Here is an 18,289-nt window from a genome sequence, read left to right on the forward strand (position 1 = left end):
CAACTACAGCCACGTGGGATTCATTCTTTCAATAAAGAGTAAAAAGAAGCAGTGCCGGTGCCTTTTAATATGCCCACACTATTTCAGAAAATGCTCTGAAATGGTGCCCTCTGTGAATGCTTCTGCAGAGAGAGCTCTCTTAGAATTTAATATATTAAAACCAGAACAAACCAAATCCTTCTCTTTTTAATTTAGGAAACCCATAGCTTTGTGTACAAGGCTTTGATACAGAGTCTCTTGGCTAGCAAAACTAAGGGAAGGTAATTTTATAGAAGGTCCAGTCTGGAGAAAAAGTTTTATCAGTAAGTGTTAGAGTGATTCCATGTATATCTCTCCTACCGTGATACAAAAATAAAAACAACAGCCCGAAGTGGAAAGCATCCTGTTACTCATAATCAGCTTGTAGGAAGGAGGAACACACCTCCGGCAGAGAGAATCCTCTCAGCAGGCTCGGATGGCTTGATATCAGGAAACCTGTGAGTCACAGCACCATCAGGCAAATCAGTTTAATCATTCACTTGGAGGGCTTCAAATGTCAATACTTACACATAGGTTTCCTGGGATTCTGAAGTCCTGCACTTTCCCATGTTTACTTGGAAGCTACTGATACCCCAGAAGTTTGATGCAGTTACTCTTGAAAAACTTTGATTTTTAAAAACACCTGGAATATTTCAGAACCAAATTTTTAAAATAACTTCCAAGAGAGGACACCTGTTCACATGGAAGACTGTCATAACAGTGAGCTCTTCCACCAGACTTTACAACATCTGCACAATCTCCAACTTTATATTACCTAGCCTATCCTGTGCTAAGTAAAGCAAGTTGTTACTTCTAGACCTGTTGTTATTTCTAGGCATGTCTGTCAAGTGAAGGAGCTGTGAACTGAGATTCAGTTTGCCCAGGATCAGATAGACTGGCAGCAACAGAACTTGGGTTTGAATCTAGGTAGCTGTAGTAATCACTGCTCAGTTCTAATGAGAAGGTGGACTGTTGCATTTTTGCTTTTTCTGGCTGGTAGGCCTGTCTCAAAACAAACAAGTTACACATGCAGCAGGACTTGCAAGTAACGCTGAACAAAAGTCAGGGTTGTTTTAATTTAGAGAAGAGGCAACTCGGGGGTCATACGATCCTTTTTAATGTAATTACAGGAGTGCTTCAGGAGAAAAAGGTGTAATCTGTTCTCTCTGAGCACGGTGGATAAGATAAACGCATCTGGCTGAAATTACAGGAAGGCAAATTTAGACTGTATGTTTTCCACCTCTTAAGACAGTGAAACATTTGAAAAGAGTGCACGGAAGAAAGTAGAATACCCAGGCTCAAAAATAATAGGGATTGTTCAAATGGTGTTCATGCATTCACACAGCTGGTATGGGCTGGACTGGCACCTTTAATCTGTGACATATGGACCAGAGAGTAACAGTCCCTAAGACATACAAGGCCCATGCAGCATGCAAGGGCAACTGAGTCCACACCCAGCAGGGATGTGGCAGATCTCTGACCCCTGCTCCAAGGGCTTATTTGACTTGTTGGGGGCAAAAATACCATTTTTTAAAACTTGATCGATACTGACCAAATCCTAAGTAATCACATCCCCCCTAATTGGCTTATCTTGATACAAAAAAAATAGGCCCTTCAACTCAAAGCAACTAAAATCTCAACCACCTTCCACACGGGACTGATCTGAACATACCTAGGATCCTTTGCCTTATCAATCCTCATCATCATTTTACCTACACACAGAACTAAAAATCACTGCTAATCACACTCAGATTCTGTAATGCTTAATGGCCTATAGCCTTTTCTTTCCTAATTAAAGAAGGTTGGGACATTTTTGACTACTTGACTTTGCAGTTCCCCTCAGACATCTTGTCTAAGACAATGCCATTTTCTGTGAGAAAGTAAGTTTTATTTATATCTAAAGATTTTTACAGCTTCTGCAAGGGTGGAGAAGGGTGAATGCCATGTCATAACTTAGCTCTGCTGTTCTTTTCATAATTCCTTCTCTGTCTGATGCAGCACCCTGGGTGTTCACCAAAGAGCTGCCCTTTGGCAACCAGGAGCTCTTCCCTCTGTTAGCAAGAAAAAAGAAAAAGGGAAAAAAGAAAATGAGGACTCCTCTAGTTAGAGCTGGCAGAATTTGAAAAAGACCAACTGTGTTAGTGTTGAATCACCAAGAAAACTATGACCTTGTTTGCCTACTAGCAGGGCACATGAATCACAAGGAACCAATGGTAACCCATGTTTTGTGTAGTCTCTCTACCCTTTTGGGAGACTCACTCTTTTGGGCATATCTCATGCACTCATACCAGTATTTTCCATCTCCCACTTGTGTCCTGGTGGATATCTCTGGCAGGTTAAAAAAGTGCCTGGATGAGTGGACCACTTGCCAGTGCTGACTGCTGCCCCTAGGGATGTGCTTCTCCTTGGCTTTCTCTTGGAACAAACATAATAAAGTGCTGGTTTCCAATAACTTAATTTTCCCTGACACCTCTGTCTTACTGTTTTTGAAAAAAAATTAGCCAGCTGGTTCAGAAGATTTAATGGGAAGCATACAGATGAACAAACAGTTAACATGTAGCATAACCCTGTAAGCTCTTGTTTCCTTAGAAAACTCAGATAAAACAAGAACTGTTTAATCAAATTGTTGCTGCCTGTGAGTTGGTCAAGTTATGCACTCAAGAGATAGCCTGCATCTGAAGCAGACTGTTTGAGGAAACACACAGAGAATGTCATTACAAAGTATTTCCTTCTAGGGCATGTTTGTTAGCCTCCTTGTCACGTGATTCATCGACATTTTAAAAGTTGAATATCAACTTTAAAAAAAAAATCACTTAGATTAAACTGTGAATTTTCTGGGTAAGAAGCAATGCTTTTAAAGCATCTTCTTCCACATTCTGGTTTCTCCCACAGGGTAAGAAGTACTTACGTTAAAAGTTTTGGGTGGTCTGTGCTGTACCTTATTTTCTGCAATATGCTCTAGCCTTTGAAAGCATCCCACTGTGTTCATCTCCAAGGTGCCTTTCATTCTCCAGTCCACTCCAAGGATATGAGTTTTCCCCATAACTGTCCAGTCTGTCACTGCAACATCATTTGAATTACACAGTTCCAACCCCTAATGATGATCACAGTTCATGCAGGGAGTTTTTGACTGGTGGCTTGTCTTGCCATCTTGGAGGTTTGAGATCCATTAGTCGCAGACATAGTTGTGTGATGTGCTTACTGTAGTCTCCCACACCATTTAGGGGCTGTGATCTATAGGAAAACCCATGCTTGTGGTGGCTGTAAAGACAGGTTGTGCCACTCTGTTCAATACCACTGTCTTTCTCTGCTAGATTCATAGCCACACACCTTGCCCAAATTAAAATGCTGGAGTCTATGCCCAAGCCCTGCCAATTCTTGTAAAATATCCCTTGGATCCCAGAGGTCTTCTGGCTTTATTCAATTCAAACATGGCCTCCTAAAGAGAAAAAAAAAAACACCTAGACAATCTCTTTTTAGCTGGTTACCTCAGTGCACATAGCACAATAAGTCTTTCCATGTGTTTGAATGTTTCATATCCAGAAGAGACCCTTGGTGAGGTACTTGCAAATCCTCAGGCTGCATCAAGTGCAGCTGTATGGCCTGAGGCCCATAGCCTCAGTACAGAGATTACCTGTGGGATGTATATGTTCCATTCAAAAAAAATGCATTCCCTGCAGGAAATGCAGAGAGAATGCAGGAAATGCAAAAGGGATCACTGTGATGCAACCAGATGAATATGGTAGTTCTGTGTCATCATAAGACTGCAGAATTTGTTTTCTTTAGAAATGAAAGCCATTATTTAAGTAGGAGGGGAAGTAGGAGGGTTTTCCATTCTAGCCTTGGCTGTTGCTAATATCCAGTGCAGATCTGCCTGCCTTCCACAGGTGTGTCTAAAGAACTGAATGAATTCTTTGGAGAAACCGAACCTTTATATTTTACCTACAGAAAACAGTGGTCTTCTATTGGTATCAAGGAAGCTGCTAACACATTGACAAATACTGACTTGCAAAAAGAGGCAAAAGTCTCCCATCCAATTCAGAAAATCCCCTTAAATCCAAGATGTGAGTCAGGTTTACTAATCTGAGGTCATTGACTGAAAGGTTTTCCCCATTCAAGCAGGAGGACAGAGGAACAGACCTGAGCGCCTCAAGAATATAATTCACTTTCATTTTTCCACCCAGTTCCAACAGCTCATGCTCAGGCAACCTGGGGAAACTCAGGCCCTCCTTGTTGTCGCAGTTCCGCAGAGCTCAATCCTGAGGCAGCTGGGCTGGCTGGCTATTTTGTGACCATTTCGGGTGTAGCAGATGAACTGCAGCTTGTGCTTCACCACAGTTCTTGACCTGTGTCTAAAAACGTGAATGTGAACCTGAGATATTTGGGTCCTGGTTTTATAAAGTAGTTGTGTTTCTGTCTCATTTCATGTATGTGACTACCTGCAGTGGGACTGAACCACGTGTTCAGTAGGGACTGAGAGGTGCCTGGCTGAGAGGCATCTGGTTTACTGCCATGCAAAGAGCAGCCTTTTCATATTAAGTGTAACACTCTCATCCGTGGTTTGATCAGGTCATTTGACTTCTCTACCTCACTTCTTTCATCTGAGAAGTCAGATTGCTAGGGCTTGCATTTTTGGCAGGCAGTGTAGGAGGATTAATTCATGAGTGTGTGCCCTGGACTTCAGAGAAGTCTACCAGTATGAAAAACTATAATTAAGAATTGCTTGTCCTGCACTTGAAAACACTTGCACAGCAGCCTTATCCTGAGCACAGCTGACTGTTTGCCACTTCTACTCAAAGCACTGAAGGTTAAATGTGCTCAGCAGGATCACAATCAGATTAAAAATTTACTTGTAAGACAGCCATTGAAAAGCCAAAGTTTGGGAAGAACCAAGAGAGACTCCAAAGGCCAAGGGAGACAGTGATAGTTTTCCACTGACTTCAGTAGGCTGGCTTGATTGAATTGTAAAAAGTCAGTATGACACCAAATGAAAACAATGAAGCTTTAGGAAACAAAATAAAAAAGGATTTTTGGATTTGAGGGAGCATCAGGAGCATTATACCTGTTCCACTTGGTGATGGTGAGTGATGGAGACTGAGAAATGACAGGTAATGCCCACTGGTGGCCTCGTTTGTTCAGATAAAACCTGCTGTGGAGGATACTGAATCTCCATGGTAGAGTATTGTGCATGTCATGCCTTCTGCATTCCTGGTGAGGATTTTATGGAAGTAAGGAGAAGAGATAGATGCTGGATAGCCTGCTACTCTGGCTTTTTGTACAGTCATCTAGAAAGCAGAGCAAGATGTATGGAAATGGTGAAAACTAATGTTGAGACCTGTAGTACGGGAGCAGGTGAGAGCTGGTGGAAAAGTAAGGCTGACGTAAAGAGCGGGGTGAACAAAGGTGACAGCAGCAATTAATTTGGAGACACGATGTAGAAAAAAAGCTCAAATGCAAAAGGATGCTTCTTGGCTAGAGTATTTTGTCAGCACAGAGTGGGCCTGGCTAATTGTGGCATTTGGCTCAACTTCTATAGGGTGAGAAGGAACAAGAGTGGGGTGGGTGGGGTGGGAACTTCCTGCATGTTTCCTGCTGCTTCAGGTAATACTGAATGTCAAGTTTGTGTGCCTATCTCATTGATGATGGGTGGCCCCTGGCCACGGGCAGGGTAGTAATTAACAATTAGCCTGGGAAAAAGCAATAATAAGAAGATAAGTGATTGCTGGGAAGATAGGGAGCATGAGTCTGGGCATGTATGTCGGTGGGGCTGGGGCTCTTCACCAAGAGGGCAGCAGTTCTATAGAGCAGGATAGTAGGGGGACTGAGAGATCCCGTGCTGGGGTCTGGGTCTGAGTGCTGTAGGAAGCCAGGGCTGTGAGGAGTGAGAGGTAGCACTCGGTTGTGCGGAAGGGGGGTGGCACATGGGATGGTGGAAATTTAGGGGATGTATGCTGAGGTTGAAGTTTGGGGAGGGAAGAGAGAGATACAAGAAGTCTGAAATGAGGTCTGGTGTCCTACTTTGAAGAGGAGCAAGACATTGTAGAAGATTTACATCTTCTATAAGATGACTCCTTTCATCTCCTGGTATCCTGTTTTCTACTCACATCTTCAGTGTGTGATGCCAGCCATATGCTCCCTGACACTTGATGCAAAGCTATGCCTCCCTTCTCGCTCTGTCCTCCCAGGCACCTCAAAGCTCTTGCTTCACTAAGGCTTTCCATCCCTTCAGGTGACCTTCCAGCTGACATTAGCCCAGTAGGCTGTGCAGCAGCCTTGTGTGGCAGGCTGTGCCAGGAAACTGCTACAGAAGAAGAAAACACCAAACTCCCCCGTGCCTGGTGATACAGGCAATGCACTGCAGACCCTGGCATGTTACCATGGTGCTGCACCGGGAGCGCGGCTGTCTCTGGTGTCACGCTCCGGCTGGACACATGATACCTCTGCCTCGACTCCTGCTCACCTTGGGCTCCCCTTCTCTGCTGTGGGAACAAATGGCATCTTCCTTTGTTTAGAAAATCTGCTGAGAGACCTGCCAGCAGAGACCTTCCAGTTCTGACCAAAGTCAATATTGATCTGTTCACACTGGCAAGGCTCACTCTGTCCCAGTGAAATGTGCTTGTCACCGTTTAACCTTCCACCTGTCATTTGTGACTGATGCATGCTTGCTGCCTGAGCAGAACTGAGGAGGGATGTGCCCTCCCATTTCCAGCTGTTTGTTGCTGACACAAGGCCCATACTAAGACCTTAAAGGCCCACACTAAGACCTTAAATCATCTTGTCGGTGAGCTGCTTTATGCTGATGACGACACCCTCGTCAACCACACAGAAGCAGCTCTGCAGCATTTAACTTCCAGCTTTTTGGGCTGGAAGTCAGCTTGAAGAAAACAGAAGCTTTCTATCAGCCTGCACCTCAGGAAGTCTTCCATCATCCCCATATCACCATTGGTGAAACAGAACTCAAATCAGTCCAGCAGTTTAGTTACCTGGGTAGCATCATCTCCTCAGACGGTAAGATTGACGCAGAAATAGACAACAGGTTAGCAAAGGCATACAGAGCCTTTGGTAAACTGCATAAAAGAGTCTGGTGAAACAAACACATGAAGAAAAGTACAAAGATCAGCGTTTCCAGAGCCATTGTACTGTGTACTCTTTTATATGGATCTGAATCCTGGGTCATTTGCCGGCACCACTTGCGTCTCTTAGAACGCTTCCATCAACGCTGCCTCCGTACAATCCTAAACATCCACTGGACTGACTATGTGACCAACACATCTGTTCTTGAGCAGGCAGCAGTCACGAGCATTGAGGCCATGCTGCTGAGAACACAGCTGGGCTGGGCAGGGCACGTCTCCAGGATGCAGGACTGCCGCCTCCCTAAGATCATGCTCTATGGGGAACTTGCCACTGGTGCCGCAAGAGAGGAGCCCCAAAGAGGAGATACAAGGACTGCCTGAAACAATCCATCAGCCTTGGCCACATTGATCATCACCATTGGTCTACCCTGGCTTCCAGTCGGGAGGCCTGGAGACACAGCATCTATAACGCTGCTGCTGCTTTTGAGAACACACGCAGGATCACTCTCGAGGAGAAAAGACAACGCAGAAAGAAAAGAGTCTTGTCGATATCACCTGGGGAGTCTTTCTGCTGTGCCTTCTGCAACCGGACTTGTCTATCTCTCATTGGCCTTTTCAGCCATCAGAGCGCTTGTAGCAAGCGTGGGTAGAGCCCTTCCCGAATCTTCGTTCGTGAAGCCCAGCCATGATGATGGTTGCTGACACCCACAGCAGCTTTGTTTAAGCAGAGGAAGTGATCTTGTTAGTACTTTTCTTTGCAGCAGCGTTGATTCCATTTTTGGCTGCAGCATTTCAGCCAGCGGCTGCTGTATGAACATGCCAGAGTTACAGGCCATAATTATCCTATTTTGGGGAGGACAGTGGGGTGATACATGTTTGCCTGACTCTGAAGGCTTCTTACTGTGAGTGCAGCCACAGTTTTAGGTGCAGCAGTCCTTCTCTGACTTGGGTTTTCCAGGTGGTGATAGTGCTGTAAAAGCTGCTACCTACCCTACCAAAAAGAGAAAAGAAAAAAAAAATGTTCCCCTCACTGGCTTAGTATCTGATGTGCAGTCTCAGTCCTGTCTGAACCATCTGTAGGAAGATAAAGAAGACAGTCATGAAAGGGGGAAAGCTGTTCAGGAGACTTCACAGGAGCATGCCAGGGTCTAAGGAAGCCAAAACCACAAAGCCACAGTATCTTGGCTTGAAATGTATGCTCCCCTTGATGAGAGCATGCCATACAGTTACAGTATTTGGCATCTCCTTTTGGAGGTCAAGACCAGAAAGATTTCTGTGAGACTGGCTAAGGTTTCCATAGGAAGGATAATATTCTGTAGGATCACATATGTTGTTCAGGAGGGTAAAGGACCACCTGGAGCATTTCTGTTCAGCTCAAACACAGTGTGCTCCCCTCACCTGTGTGTTTGAGTTACTTCTGAACACCTTTGCTGATGTTCATGCAAAACATTCCTTTTCCTTGTGGCTGATAGTCTAGATGGGCTACTTTGCTAATGAATCCATCTGGTGCAGGCACAAGACAGGGATGGCAGAAGGCACCAGTGAGTCTAGGACAGATGGGGCTCTGAGAAGAAGACTCTTAAGAGCAACCATGCTTAGGCAGAAGTTTTTCAGTCTTATTTTGAGATGGCCTTTGATAAATCTAATCAACAGACCACTGTTTGCTTGTTGAACATTTGTGTTTCAGTCTGAGAGAGGGAGGTCTCACTTTCCTTACATTCTTCCTTTGTTTTTCTGCTAGGCACTGTATCCCCTGGGAAAGAGCTGTGCATGCCAGATTGACCTGTGGGGCTGATGATGCTGGTGTGATGCATGTTATGTACTACAAGGCAGTGAAAGAACTCTTCCTTCATATCGTCCCAAAGGCCAAATCTACCCTTGCCACATGGATGACATTGCACATAAACCAAACTGTGATTCTCTCCTTTACCCTTTATGTGGTAAATTGGAGAAAGGGAAGAAGTCTTGGTGATTTGATCCCTAGTAACCTCCCTCTAACGATATGATATATTGTATATATGATGTGGCACAGATCCAGGCACAGAAACAACTGAGCTCCTGGGAATTGGCTGAAATTTGCTTTTCCTTGCCTCCACTGATGGCATTCCCATTACTGGAGTATTCCGGAACTCCTAGACCTGGCCTCTTGCTTCCCTGTCAGAACCAGGATGGAGGACTTTCCCCTATCCAGAGAGAGGGCTAGGCTGTACCCTTAGTGCTTGGGAGCAGCAGGAGCAGAACTCTGTGGGACTTGGTAGCCCAAGGAGCAAACCAGCTACTTCTCTGTCACATTTGGAGGTGCTTGGGAAGAACATGGCCAACATCAACCTGTCTGGGATCCTTTCTTGTGGTCTTCACTCCGTCAAGCTTTTAGTAGGGCCCATAGGTGACACCATGCTTGTTGCATGGAGCTGTTACTTTTGCAGGAAGTCGGCAAGGAAAAGATTTAATGACCTGTCCCTGCTGTGGGCTCACCAGGTTCACACAAACTCCCAGGAGCTCTGGGTTTTCTGGGGAGGGGATGGCGGGCTGCTCAAAAGGCTGGGCCCACTACAGATGGGCTGATTTCAGGACTCCACAGCCTTTTGCTAAAGAGAAGGCCAAAGACAGAGATTTGCTGGACATGGGGAAGAGCAAGGGTTAAGAGAGGAGGTGACAGCAAAGACCAAGGAGGTAGCCAAGAACCTGCCAAAGCAGGGATATTCAGCAGGATTTTCTGTGACTTGGGCTAATAAGGTAACTTCTAAAGACTGCTGGGGAAATTTAGGTTGGATATTAGGAAGAAATTTTTTACAGAGAAGAGTGATCAGACATTGGAATGGGCTGCCCAGAGAGGTGGTGGATTCACTGTCTCATTTAAGATGAGACTGGATGTGGCATCAGTGCCATGGTCTGGTAATCACAGCAGGGTTGGATCAAGGGTTGGACTTGATGATCTCAGAGGTCTTTTCCAACCCAGTTGATTCTATGATTCATCCAGCAGGGGAGGTACCTGTGCTGTGAAGTCCTTGGTTTTGGAGATAATTATCAGATTGGAGATCCCCAAAGGCTGATGGGTGGAATAACAAATGTTTTATGTGCCCCATCAGAGGCTCTAATTTTGGCCAGTTACAGGGCTCCACAGGCAGGGAGTATTGGTCATTTCCTCTCCTCCCAAGGAACATGTCAGATAGAGGAGAGAGTGAAGAGAAATCTCTGGAAACAAGAAATGGAGGGTTTGAAAAAACAGTCCTGGGCATAGCAAGACTCTAGAGAATTGTCACTGGGGGAAGGAGCAGGACAAGAGTCAGTTAACCCATAAAAGGGAAGTTTCCAGGAGCTTTGGGTATGAGGCCAAGCCAACCTGGCAACCTGCAAGGAAAAAGCCAAGTGAAGAATGGTGATACTGGCATGGCTTGCAGCATACGCCTCCTCACAGCAAAGCTACCTAGCTAGCCAGTGTGTTCACTAACCCATTCCGTGTGGCTGTCACTCTGGGTTTTAATATAATGACTTGTACATGACTCTTCTTGAGAAATAACAGGAGGGTTACCATCTTTACACATGCCCAGTTTTTCTTAGTCTGCACCTGACCTCCAGAGTTTGCTGTTTCCTTTGTGCTGTTGCACCTACTTTTACAACCTTAGTTTAAAAAAAAAAAAAATAGTTGTGATGGTGACTCTGTTTTCCTGAGTAAAACCAGAAAAAAAAAAATTGTTTTCCCAGCTGGTTCCAGAAAAACTCTGTCCAGAAAAGCCAGACACAGAGGAAAATCCAATAAATGATTAACTCAGTCTTTCCATCTGTAGATAGGTTAGGGTTTTTCAAGTTGTTTTGGTATATTTTTTTATTGCTAGTCTTTTTCTCCCTCATGACAAAAGAGGGTCTCTTTGATTTGAATGTCCTGAGAAATTTTCTGGTAAGTACCTGGGTGATGGCTTACTTGTGGTTTTATGCCTTTTGAAAGAGGAAAAATGATTTGGAATTGAGTTTCCTGTACTCCTTCCCTGTGAGAGGAGAATAATGAGCATGACAGCACCTTTATTGGCAAAAAATTAAGAGTTTATGCATTAGTTGCCCTTTACAGAGCACTGATTTTGATACACTCCTTTTTTTTTTTTTTTTTTTGGTGAGGTTTGTTTGTTTGTTTTGTTTCGTTTCATTTCATTGGGGGGGTGACATGGTGATGCAAGGTATTTTCAGCTGTGAATTTTTGACCCAGAGAATTAATGTTTGTCTCAGGAAGTGGTGGGAAGAGGTAGTGGGGCCATCTGCCTGGAAACAGGCACTGACACACAGCAATGCTCAGTCCATGCACACACCTCTGTGCTGCCCTGATGCTGTTTCCAGTTTGCCATGCCCTGCCACGCCAGGCCACAGCCGGGTTTACCTGCCCAGTGTTGGGCTCCCTGCTCCGCTCACTGCCCATGGCTGTGGGGTTTGCAGTGGCTGCACCAGGCTGGACACTCCTGTGGGGTTGACTGCCATTTTCAGAGAGGCTGACTGCCTTTTTTCTTGAATTCTATTTGAGTTGTGTCAAAATACACCCTGTACGCTCAAGTCTAAATTCTTAAAAATATTCAAGAGTTCTCCATAGCTGTGACACACAGCTCATAACTGTGAGGTGCCAGTTTTTGTGTCAGCTTTTGCTGACATTTCTTTTATTTTTTGATATAACTACCTGGACACTTATATCAAGCCTTTGGACAAAAAACCCCACAGATTTCCCTCATGAATTCACTAAACCCACCCCATTTCTTTGCTGATCGCCCATTCACAGAAATGTTTTAGGATTTAATTTGTGCAGAAAAGAATGATCAGTGGTGTAAGAAATTCTGCCTTCTCCTGTGCAAATTTCAGGACCCAAGTACACTCCTTTGCAGTGAAGCAAACGAACAGCTAGATGCCTTTGTAGCAGAGGCTTGCAGGATCGTCCTGCCCCAGGCTGGCAAATGCTCTCCTCTCCCAGTCCTTCAGCACAGAGCATATTCCTGGCAGCATAAACCTCTGGGTGGCTCAGGCCAGACGCCTGCATCAGAGAGAAATTCTTCTCAATACAAACAGGGGAGACAAACCCAAACTGGGCTGCAGTTGCCACATCTGCCACCTAGGTGCCCAGGGCAGGGTGATGTGCAGCTGCTTTGGAAGGGACAGCACCAGCCACCGCCCTCCCCCTCCCAGCCTCAATTCCTGCTTTTGCTTCCAGCTGCCTCCCGGCCTGCATGACCTCAGCCCTCTTGGGGCAGAGGGAGGCAGAGTGCATCAGCTCCTCAGAGCCCCAGGCGCTGGGTGGTTTCTTCTTCCACTGCATTAGCCAGCTCAGATGTGGCACAGATGGAGAATCTGCAGCCTGTGCTCCTGCACCGGCTTCTGGGGCCTCAGAGGCCCCTGACAGATGGGGCAAAACCCTGGCGGGGCCAAAACATGCTTGACATCACAGCTGTGGCTGGGGAAGAGGGGTGAAGCCCTTCAGCACATCAACCTGCCCTGCTGGGGCACAGTGGTCCACGGCACAATTCAGCCACAGATGATAAGCACGGAGCTGCATCACAGGGACATGCTGCTCCCATGGGTTTTGGGTTCTGTGCTGACACACAGGGCAGAGCCCGATGGGGCGGTGTCTGTGGCCTTGCACAGAGACCTCTTCAGGACCTCTGCCAGCTCTTTCAGGGGATGGAGAGCCAGGTTTTCATTCCCCTGTTCCCAGAGGACAGAAATGACTGGATTGGAGGACTGCTGAGCAGGGCAGGGGGCGGATGCTGTGCTGCTCCTGTGGTGGGTGGGTAAACATAGCTTGTTCTGGGGTGCAGGTGTGGGGCTTAGTATGCAGAGAGGGGGAGTTGTAGGGGAAAGAGCAGGATGCCTTCTGAAATACAGGGTACACCAGGTCTGAGGCACCCATTCAGCAGAGGCAGCACAGTCTCCCTACAGGGTGGCGTGGGTGGAAAGCAGGAGCTCTATTGTTTGGGGAAGTGTGGAGCTGGAAGTGGTGAAAAAGAGTGGGTTCAAGTTAGGAGAAGCAGTGTGAACTCTGCCTGACGCAGCCCTACTGGGAGGAGCCTGGGGATTGTCACTGGATGGAGCCTCCAGATGAGTTGGAAGGGCCTGGAGATGGTGCTGCTACCCCCACCTTACTGCTAAGCAGGTAAAGCTTCAGACCAGACTTCATGCATTATGCATGGACTTACTTTTTATCCTGCCAGAAATGGAGTTTTTAAAATTTTTTTCGTAGTGCTGTAGAATGGAAAGGCTGAGACTGCCCAGTGCTGACAGGGAGGATGCTTGAGGTCAGCAGGGAACAAGGCAGGACAACACTCTCTCCTTGGCCACAGAGATGCTGCTCTTCCCTGGGTGTGGTACACTTAAGTCAGTGACTTCATGGTGATGCACTCCTACCACTAGCACTGTCCAAAGCCTTTCAGAAAAGCAAAGCATCAGAAAACAACCTTGTCTACCACCTAATATGCAGCCTTTTTTTTTTTTTTTTCCAGTGCTGGGGATGAAGCAAACATACAGTGTTCAGTGAGTCCTGGTCCTAAGAGGTTGCTCCAGAAAGCCTATCCTTAATTTAGATGGGTTAGAACCAAAAAGTTTTCAGCTGCTACTGAACAAAACACAAATAGGCTGGACCCACAGAAACAGACACCCCTCTTTATCCAGTCTGCCAGCTACCTGTGCAGCTCGCTCCTCTAACTGGGGCTATGAGATTTTGGGGTGTTTTCTAATGCGCAGCTTCTGACGGGGAAACCCCCCATTTTTATTTAAAAGAACAACTCGCAGAGCTCCTGGCTGGAGAAATTCTAACGATGTGGCTGCTAGCTCAGAAACCGGACCGCGCAAGAGAACTTCCAGCAAGCTGTGAAAAAAGCGAAAAATCAGTTTCGAGTGTTCGGATGGGGTTGCTCCGGAGACATCTGCGCTGTTCTGGTTTTTGAAGTCGGACTGCGAGGGAAAGCCCCGCAGCTGGAAAAGGCTTCCGCTTTTATTTTTATTTTATTTATTTTTTTAATTTTCTTTTTTGTTTGTTGGTTTGGGGTTTTTTGTCCGTCCCCAGCAACTGCGAGCCGCCGCACCGAGGGGATTTAGGAGCAGAGCACGGCATGTCCCGGCCCCCGCGGGCTTTGGACGTGTTCCTCCCCAGCGCCGTGTTGCTGCGGGCACGCGGTCTGGGGGTTGTGCTTTTCGCTGCGTTTGCTTCGCTAATCCTAAAATAATTCCCCTTTTTTTTTCTTTTTCTTTTCCTTTTTTTTTTTTTTTTTAAATCTTTCCGAGGAGCACGTGGTGCGCCTCCCCTCTCCCCTCCCCTCCATCGCCCCCACCCCCGCCCCGTCTCTCCCTTCCCTCCCCTGCCCGGCTCCCGCCCCGCCCCGCCGGGCCCGGCCCGGCCCCGCCGCTCCGCGCCCCCGCGCCGGGCCCGCCGCGCTGCCCGGCTCCGCCGCCGGCGCTGGGGCCGGCAGGGCGCCACGGCCCGGCCCGGCCCGGCACAGCCCGCACCGCCTCGGCACGGCACGGCACGGCACGGCTCGGCTCGGCACGGCGGGGAGGACGGTGCGATCCGCCGCGGCCGGCGATGGGAGATGGAGGGAGCCGGCGGTGCGGTAAGGGGCGGCGTGTGCCCGTGGGGCTGCGGGGGTTGCGCTCAGCCGGCGGCACTTTTTTCCATCTACTTTTACCTTTCTTCTTTTTTCTTTTTCTTTTTCTTCTTTTCCTTCTTTTCTTTCCCTTTTCTCTTTTTCTTTCCCTTTTCTTTTTCCCCCTTTTCTTTTTTCCTTCTCTTTTTTCTTTCCCTTTTCTTTTTTCTTTCCCTTTTCTTTTTTCTTTCCCTTTTCTTTTTTCTTTCCCTTTTCTCTTTTCTTTCCCTTTTCTCTTTCCCTTTTCTTTTTCTTTCCCTTTCTTCTTTCCTTCCCCCCCCTTTTTTCTTTTATTCCCCCCCTCCCTTATTTCCACTTCCTTTCTGTTATCCTTTCTCTCTTCCCCCCTTTCCTTCTTCTCTTTTTTCTCTTTCCTTTTATTGTTTTCCTTTTTCCCTTTTCTTTTTCCTCTCTCCTTTATTATTTTTTCCCTCCCCCCGTATGGTTTTTCCAGTTCCCCAAGGGAGAAAGCTCAGGCTCCGCTTCCCTGCTCATTACTGCGAGGTCCCGAGAGACACCAGCTGCACCAGGGAAGCTGCTCTGGGACTCGCACCCCAGGGCCAGGACCCCCAGCCTGCATCCTGGGCGGTTGGTTTTGCTTGTTTCTCCAAGTAACTTGTCTGTGTAACACATTAGCACCGTTGCTGCACTGACAAGCTGTCTTAATCTCGCCAAATTCTTGAATTAGATGAGATGTTGAGAAAAACGCCAGCCTTTGGCTGAATAGCAGCATTGCGCTTTAAGGGCAAGAGTGGGGTTGAGATGAGTTTACAAAAGGTGTAAAATTTCAGAACATGAAGCGTACACAGGGATGCTCCTGTGCAGTTGAGGTGTTACCTTCATCCTTGCTACAAGGGACCGCAGCTACGCTTCTCAAAGGGAACATAAACATTGAGTTGTAACGAGCTTGAACTTCACACAAACCCACTAAAGTTGCTAACTCCCACATGGATGAGTATTTCCGTGCCGTAAACAGCAATTACCTGGCTCCCACAGGGTCCAGTTGTCAGGCAGAAGCCCATCTATATGTTATTGAAGTGTTTTGCCTGTGTAATAGGCAACTGCAAGTAGTACTGCTTTTGCAGCTTCAGTCACACTTTAATTCCGTCTGTGCATAGGGCCATTAAAACAGAGAGAAAGTCAGATGCTGTATTTCTAATGAAACTGGTGGTTGCACACCCAGTGTTTGAACCAACTGTAATAGGCTGCTGAGAGTCATCCAAGCCTTTCTGGTTTAGCTAGTAGAAAGAAACCTCTTCCATTCCAAATGCTTTTTCATCAGTCATATCCTTAGTTGATGTGTTTCAGCAGATGTTACCAGTTTAATGCACTCTGTGACTCTGTCCTAGCTCTGTTGATTTACACACTGAGAGTTGGTTTTGGGGCGTTCTTTTTATGGGAGAGAGGTGAGATTAACCATGTAGGAGACCCTGTGCAAATGTTTCCATTCCTTGGTTCATTGTAGAGTGAAAGAACATCCTTTGTGGTAGTGGTGATGTTAAAAACAATTCCAAGACACTTACATCCTGCTGTCTTCAAAACTTGAAACAATAAAAAAAATAGGACTTCTTGATCCATACATAAAATTCTTGCACAACTGACCTGTGTGAAGTGGTCCTCTACTGCTGTTGGTGTTTGAGCAGATTATTTGATTTACTGTTTGATTTACTATTTCCATTTCTATGCCATCAAATTGAGAAGGCAAAGAGCAGTGAGGACACTAATGAACATGCTCGTGGTTTTCTTTTTTCAGCAAGACTTTTCTTTGCTGGTGTCAAGTTGCATAGCTGAAAGACATGGATGTTGTTCAGAGTATTTCTCCTCCGCCCCAGAATGGTCCTTTCCGTTCTTGCCCGTCACACCTGGAAAGTTTGGCAATTGGTTTTGCACCTTTGGTGTAAGAGATGGTTCGGGATTTGATTCCTGTGGGCTGAAGAGGCAGGCTCGCTGTGGGAGTACCACAGAGTAGTGCCATGGAGCATCTCTGCAGGCAGTTGTCTCCATGGGTGTGTTCTGAGCCAAGTGCTGGGAGCTCCAGCGCTAGGGCAGCACAAGTCATACACCACACAAGGCCACTGGTGCAAAGGAGGGATGTTTTGGCCATGGCTGATAAAACTGTCCTTGCACATGCAGGAGGGCTGATTGCTTGAAACAATCCCTGCTCCATGGAGAGACAGGCTGGCAGACCTGGGGACTGGGGCGATTTTTTTGAGGCGTTGCAAGCATTCCTTTTTGGAGAGCCTCTGTTTGCTTGCAAGGGTCTTCAGAGAGAGCAAAAGGCTGGGGTACTGCTGGTTGCTGATTTAAAGATAATTTAGAGGTGGCATAATGTAGTGGCTTAGTGAAAGGAGCCCAAGGAAGGGAGGGAGCGGTAGTGTCTGCAGAGTAAGATCAGGTGGGTTGCAGGGTACCAGAGAGCCATCTGCCAAGCTGCTGTGCTCCAGCTGGGGCTGGACAAACCTGTGAACTGCTGCCAAAACTTGAAGATTGGGGCAGTCAGCCACCAGCCAGAGTATCCTGCTCCAGGTCAGCTCTGCATTCCGAGTGCTGAGGATCCCCAGGGTGCAGCAGTTTTTGGTGCGACTACTGTGGGCTTAGCCAGGAAAGGTGGGAACAGTGTCCCTGGGCTCAGGAGGGATATGTGCCACCCGGTGTCCTTCAAGGGACATTTCTTCACCAGGAGTTCCTGATGGAAAGCTGGCTTGGAGTGGAGCAGAGATTTCACCATCTGGCTGTCCCAGCCAGACCCACTCTGTGAGCTGGGGGTTCCTTGCATCCTAGTGGGTTGTAAAATTGTATATGGGTCCTTCCCTTTGGAAATTTGGCTGAGAGGGGGTATGTGTGATAGGGAGCTTCTCTGGATAGTTGCCCTAAAGAGAAGAGGGTCTGTAGATGAACAAATTTAGGTCTTGTGCAATTTGTGTCTTAAAATTCTGAATATCTTTCTAAAATGCATTCCTGCCCTCCGACACGCATGGTAAGAGAGATTGTTTCCAGTCCTTTTTTCCTGTTTGCAGTAACATGAGGTTTGGGGGGGTTGAAATTGTATGCTTCTGTCAGGTGAAAAAGCTGTTTGAGACCAGCTCAAAGTGTGTGCCTGACACTTTCATTCTGGATGTAAGTGTCCTGTTCCTCTCAGGAATGGCACTGTTTGAAGAATCCTTCTGCAGTACACTTCCAAATGCTTTCTCTGAGTGCAGCTCCGAGTTGTTTCTTGCAGTTCTTCCAGCTCCTATCCGAGACCACAGACTCCTGGGATGCTAATGCATCCAAACATTTATTCTCTGCATTACAGAGATGAGCAAGGCAGGTTGTGGATGATGCTTAAAAGTAGGGTGGGGTTAGAGGTAGCCCTCTGGGTGAGGGCTAGGTTGCTAACAGGGTTGAATCAGGAGTCAGAGGAGCTCAGGTATTATCTGTCCCTTGAAGCTTGAGTTGCTCCTGAATTGACTGTACTTCCTGGATGCTGTAAGCTAAAAAACCTGTTTGGGCACTGGATCAGGCTGTCCATCAGGGATCCAGCTGTCCATCAGAGCATGAGCACTGCATTTCCCCTCCACTGAGTGCCTCAGCCGCCAGCGCTGGCTG

General features: G+C 46.8%; 1 protein-coding gene across 1 annotated transcript in view; it reads left to right on the forward strand.

Moving 5' to 3' along the window:
• Positions 1–14,526: 14,526 nt before the first annotated feature.
• Positions 14,527–18,289, forward strand: part of PSD3 (pleckstrin and Sec7 domain containing 3) — a 112,030-nt gene continuing 108,267 nt past the window's right edge. Inside the window, exon 1 of the mRNA XM_050330221.1 lies at positions 14,527–14,668. Within this exon, the coding sequence (XP_050186178.1) occupies positions 14,648–14,668 (21 nt within the window). The 5' untranslated portion in view covers positions 14,527–14,647. The remainder of the gene's footprint in view (positions 14,669–18,289) is intronic.

The sequence above is a fragment of the Myiozetetes cayanensis genome, unplaced genomic scaffold (genome assembly GCF_022539395.1).
Source record: "Myiozetetes cayanensis isolate MyiCay16 unplaced genomic scaffold, myiCay2020 scf4, whole genome shotgun sequence".
NCBI classification, from domain to species: Eukaryota; Metazoa; Chordata; class Aves; order Passeriformes; family Tyrannidae; genus Myiozetetes; species Myiozetetes cayanensis.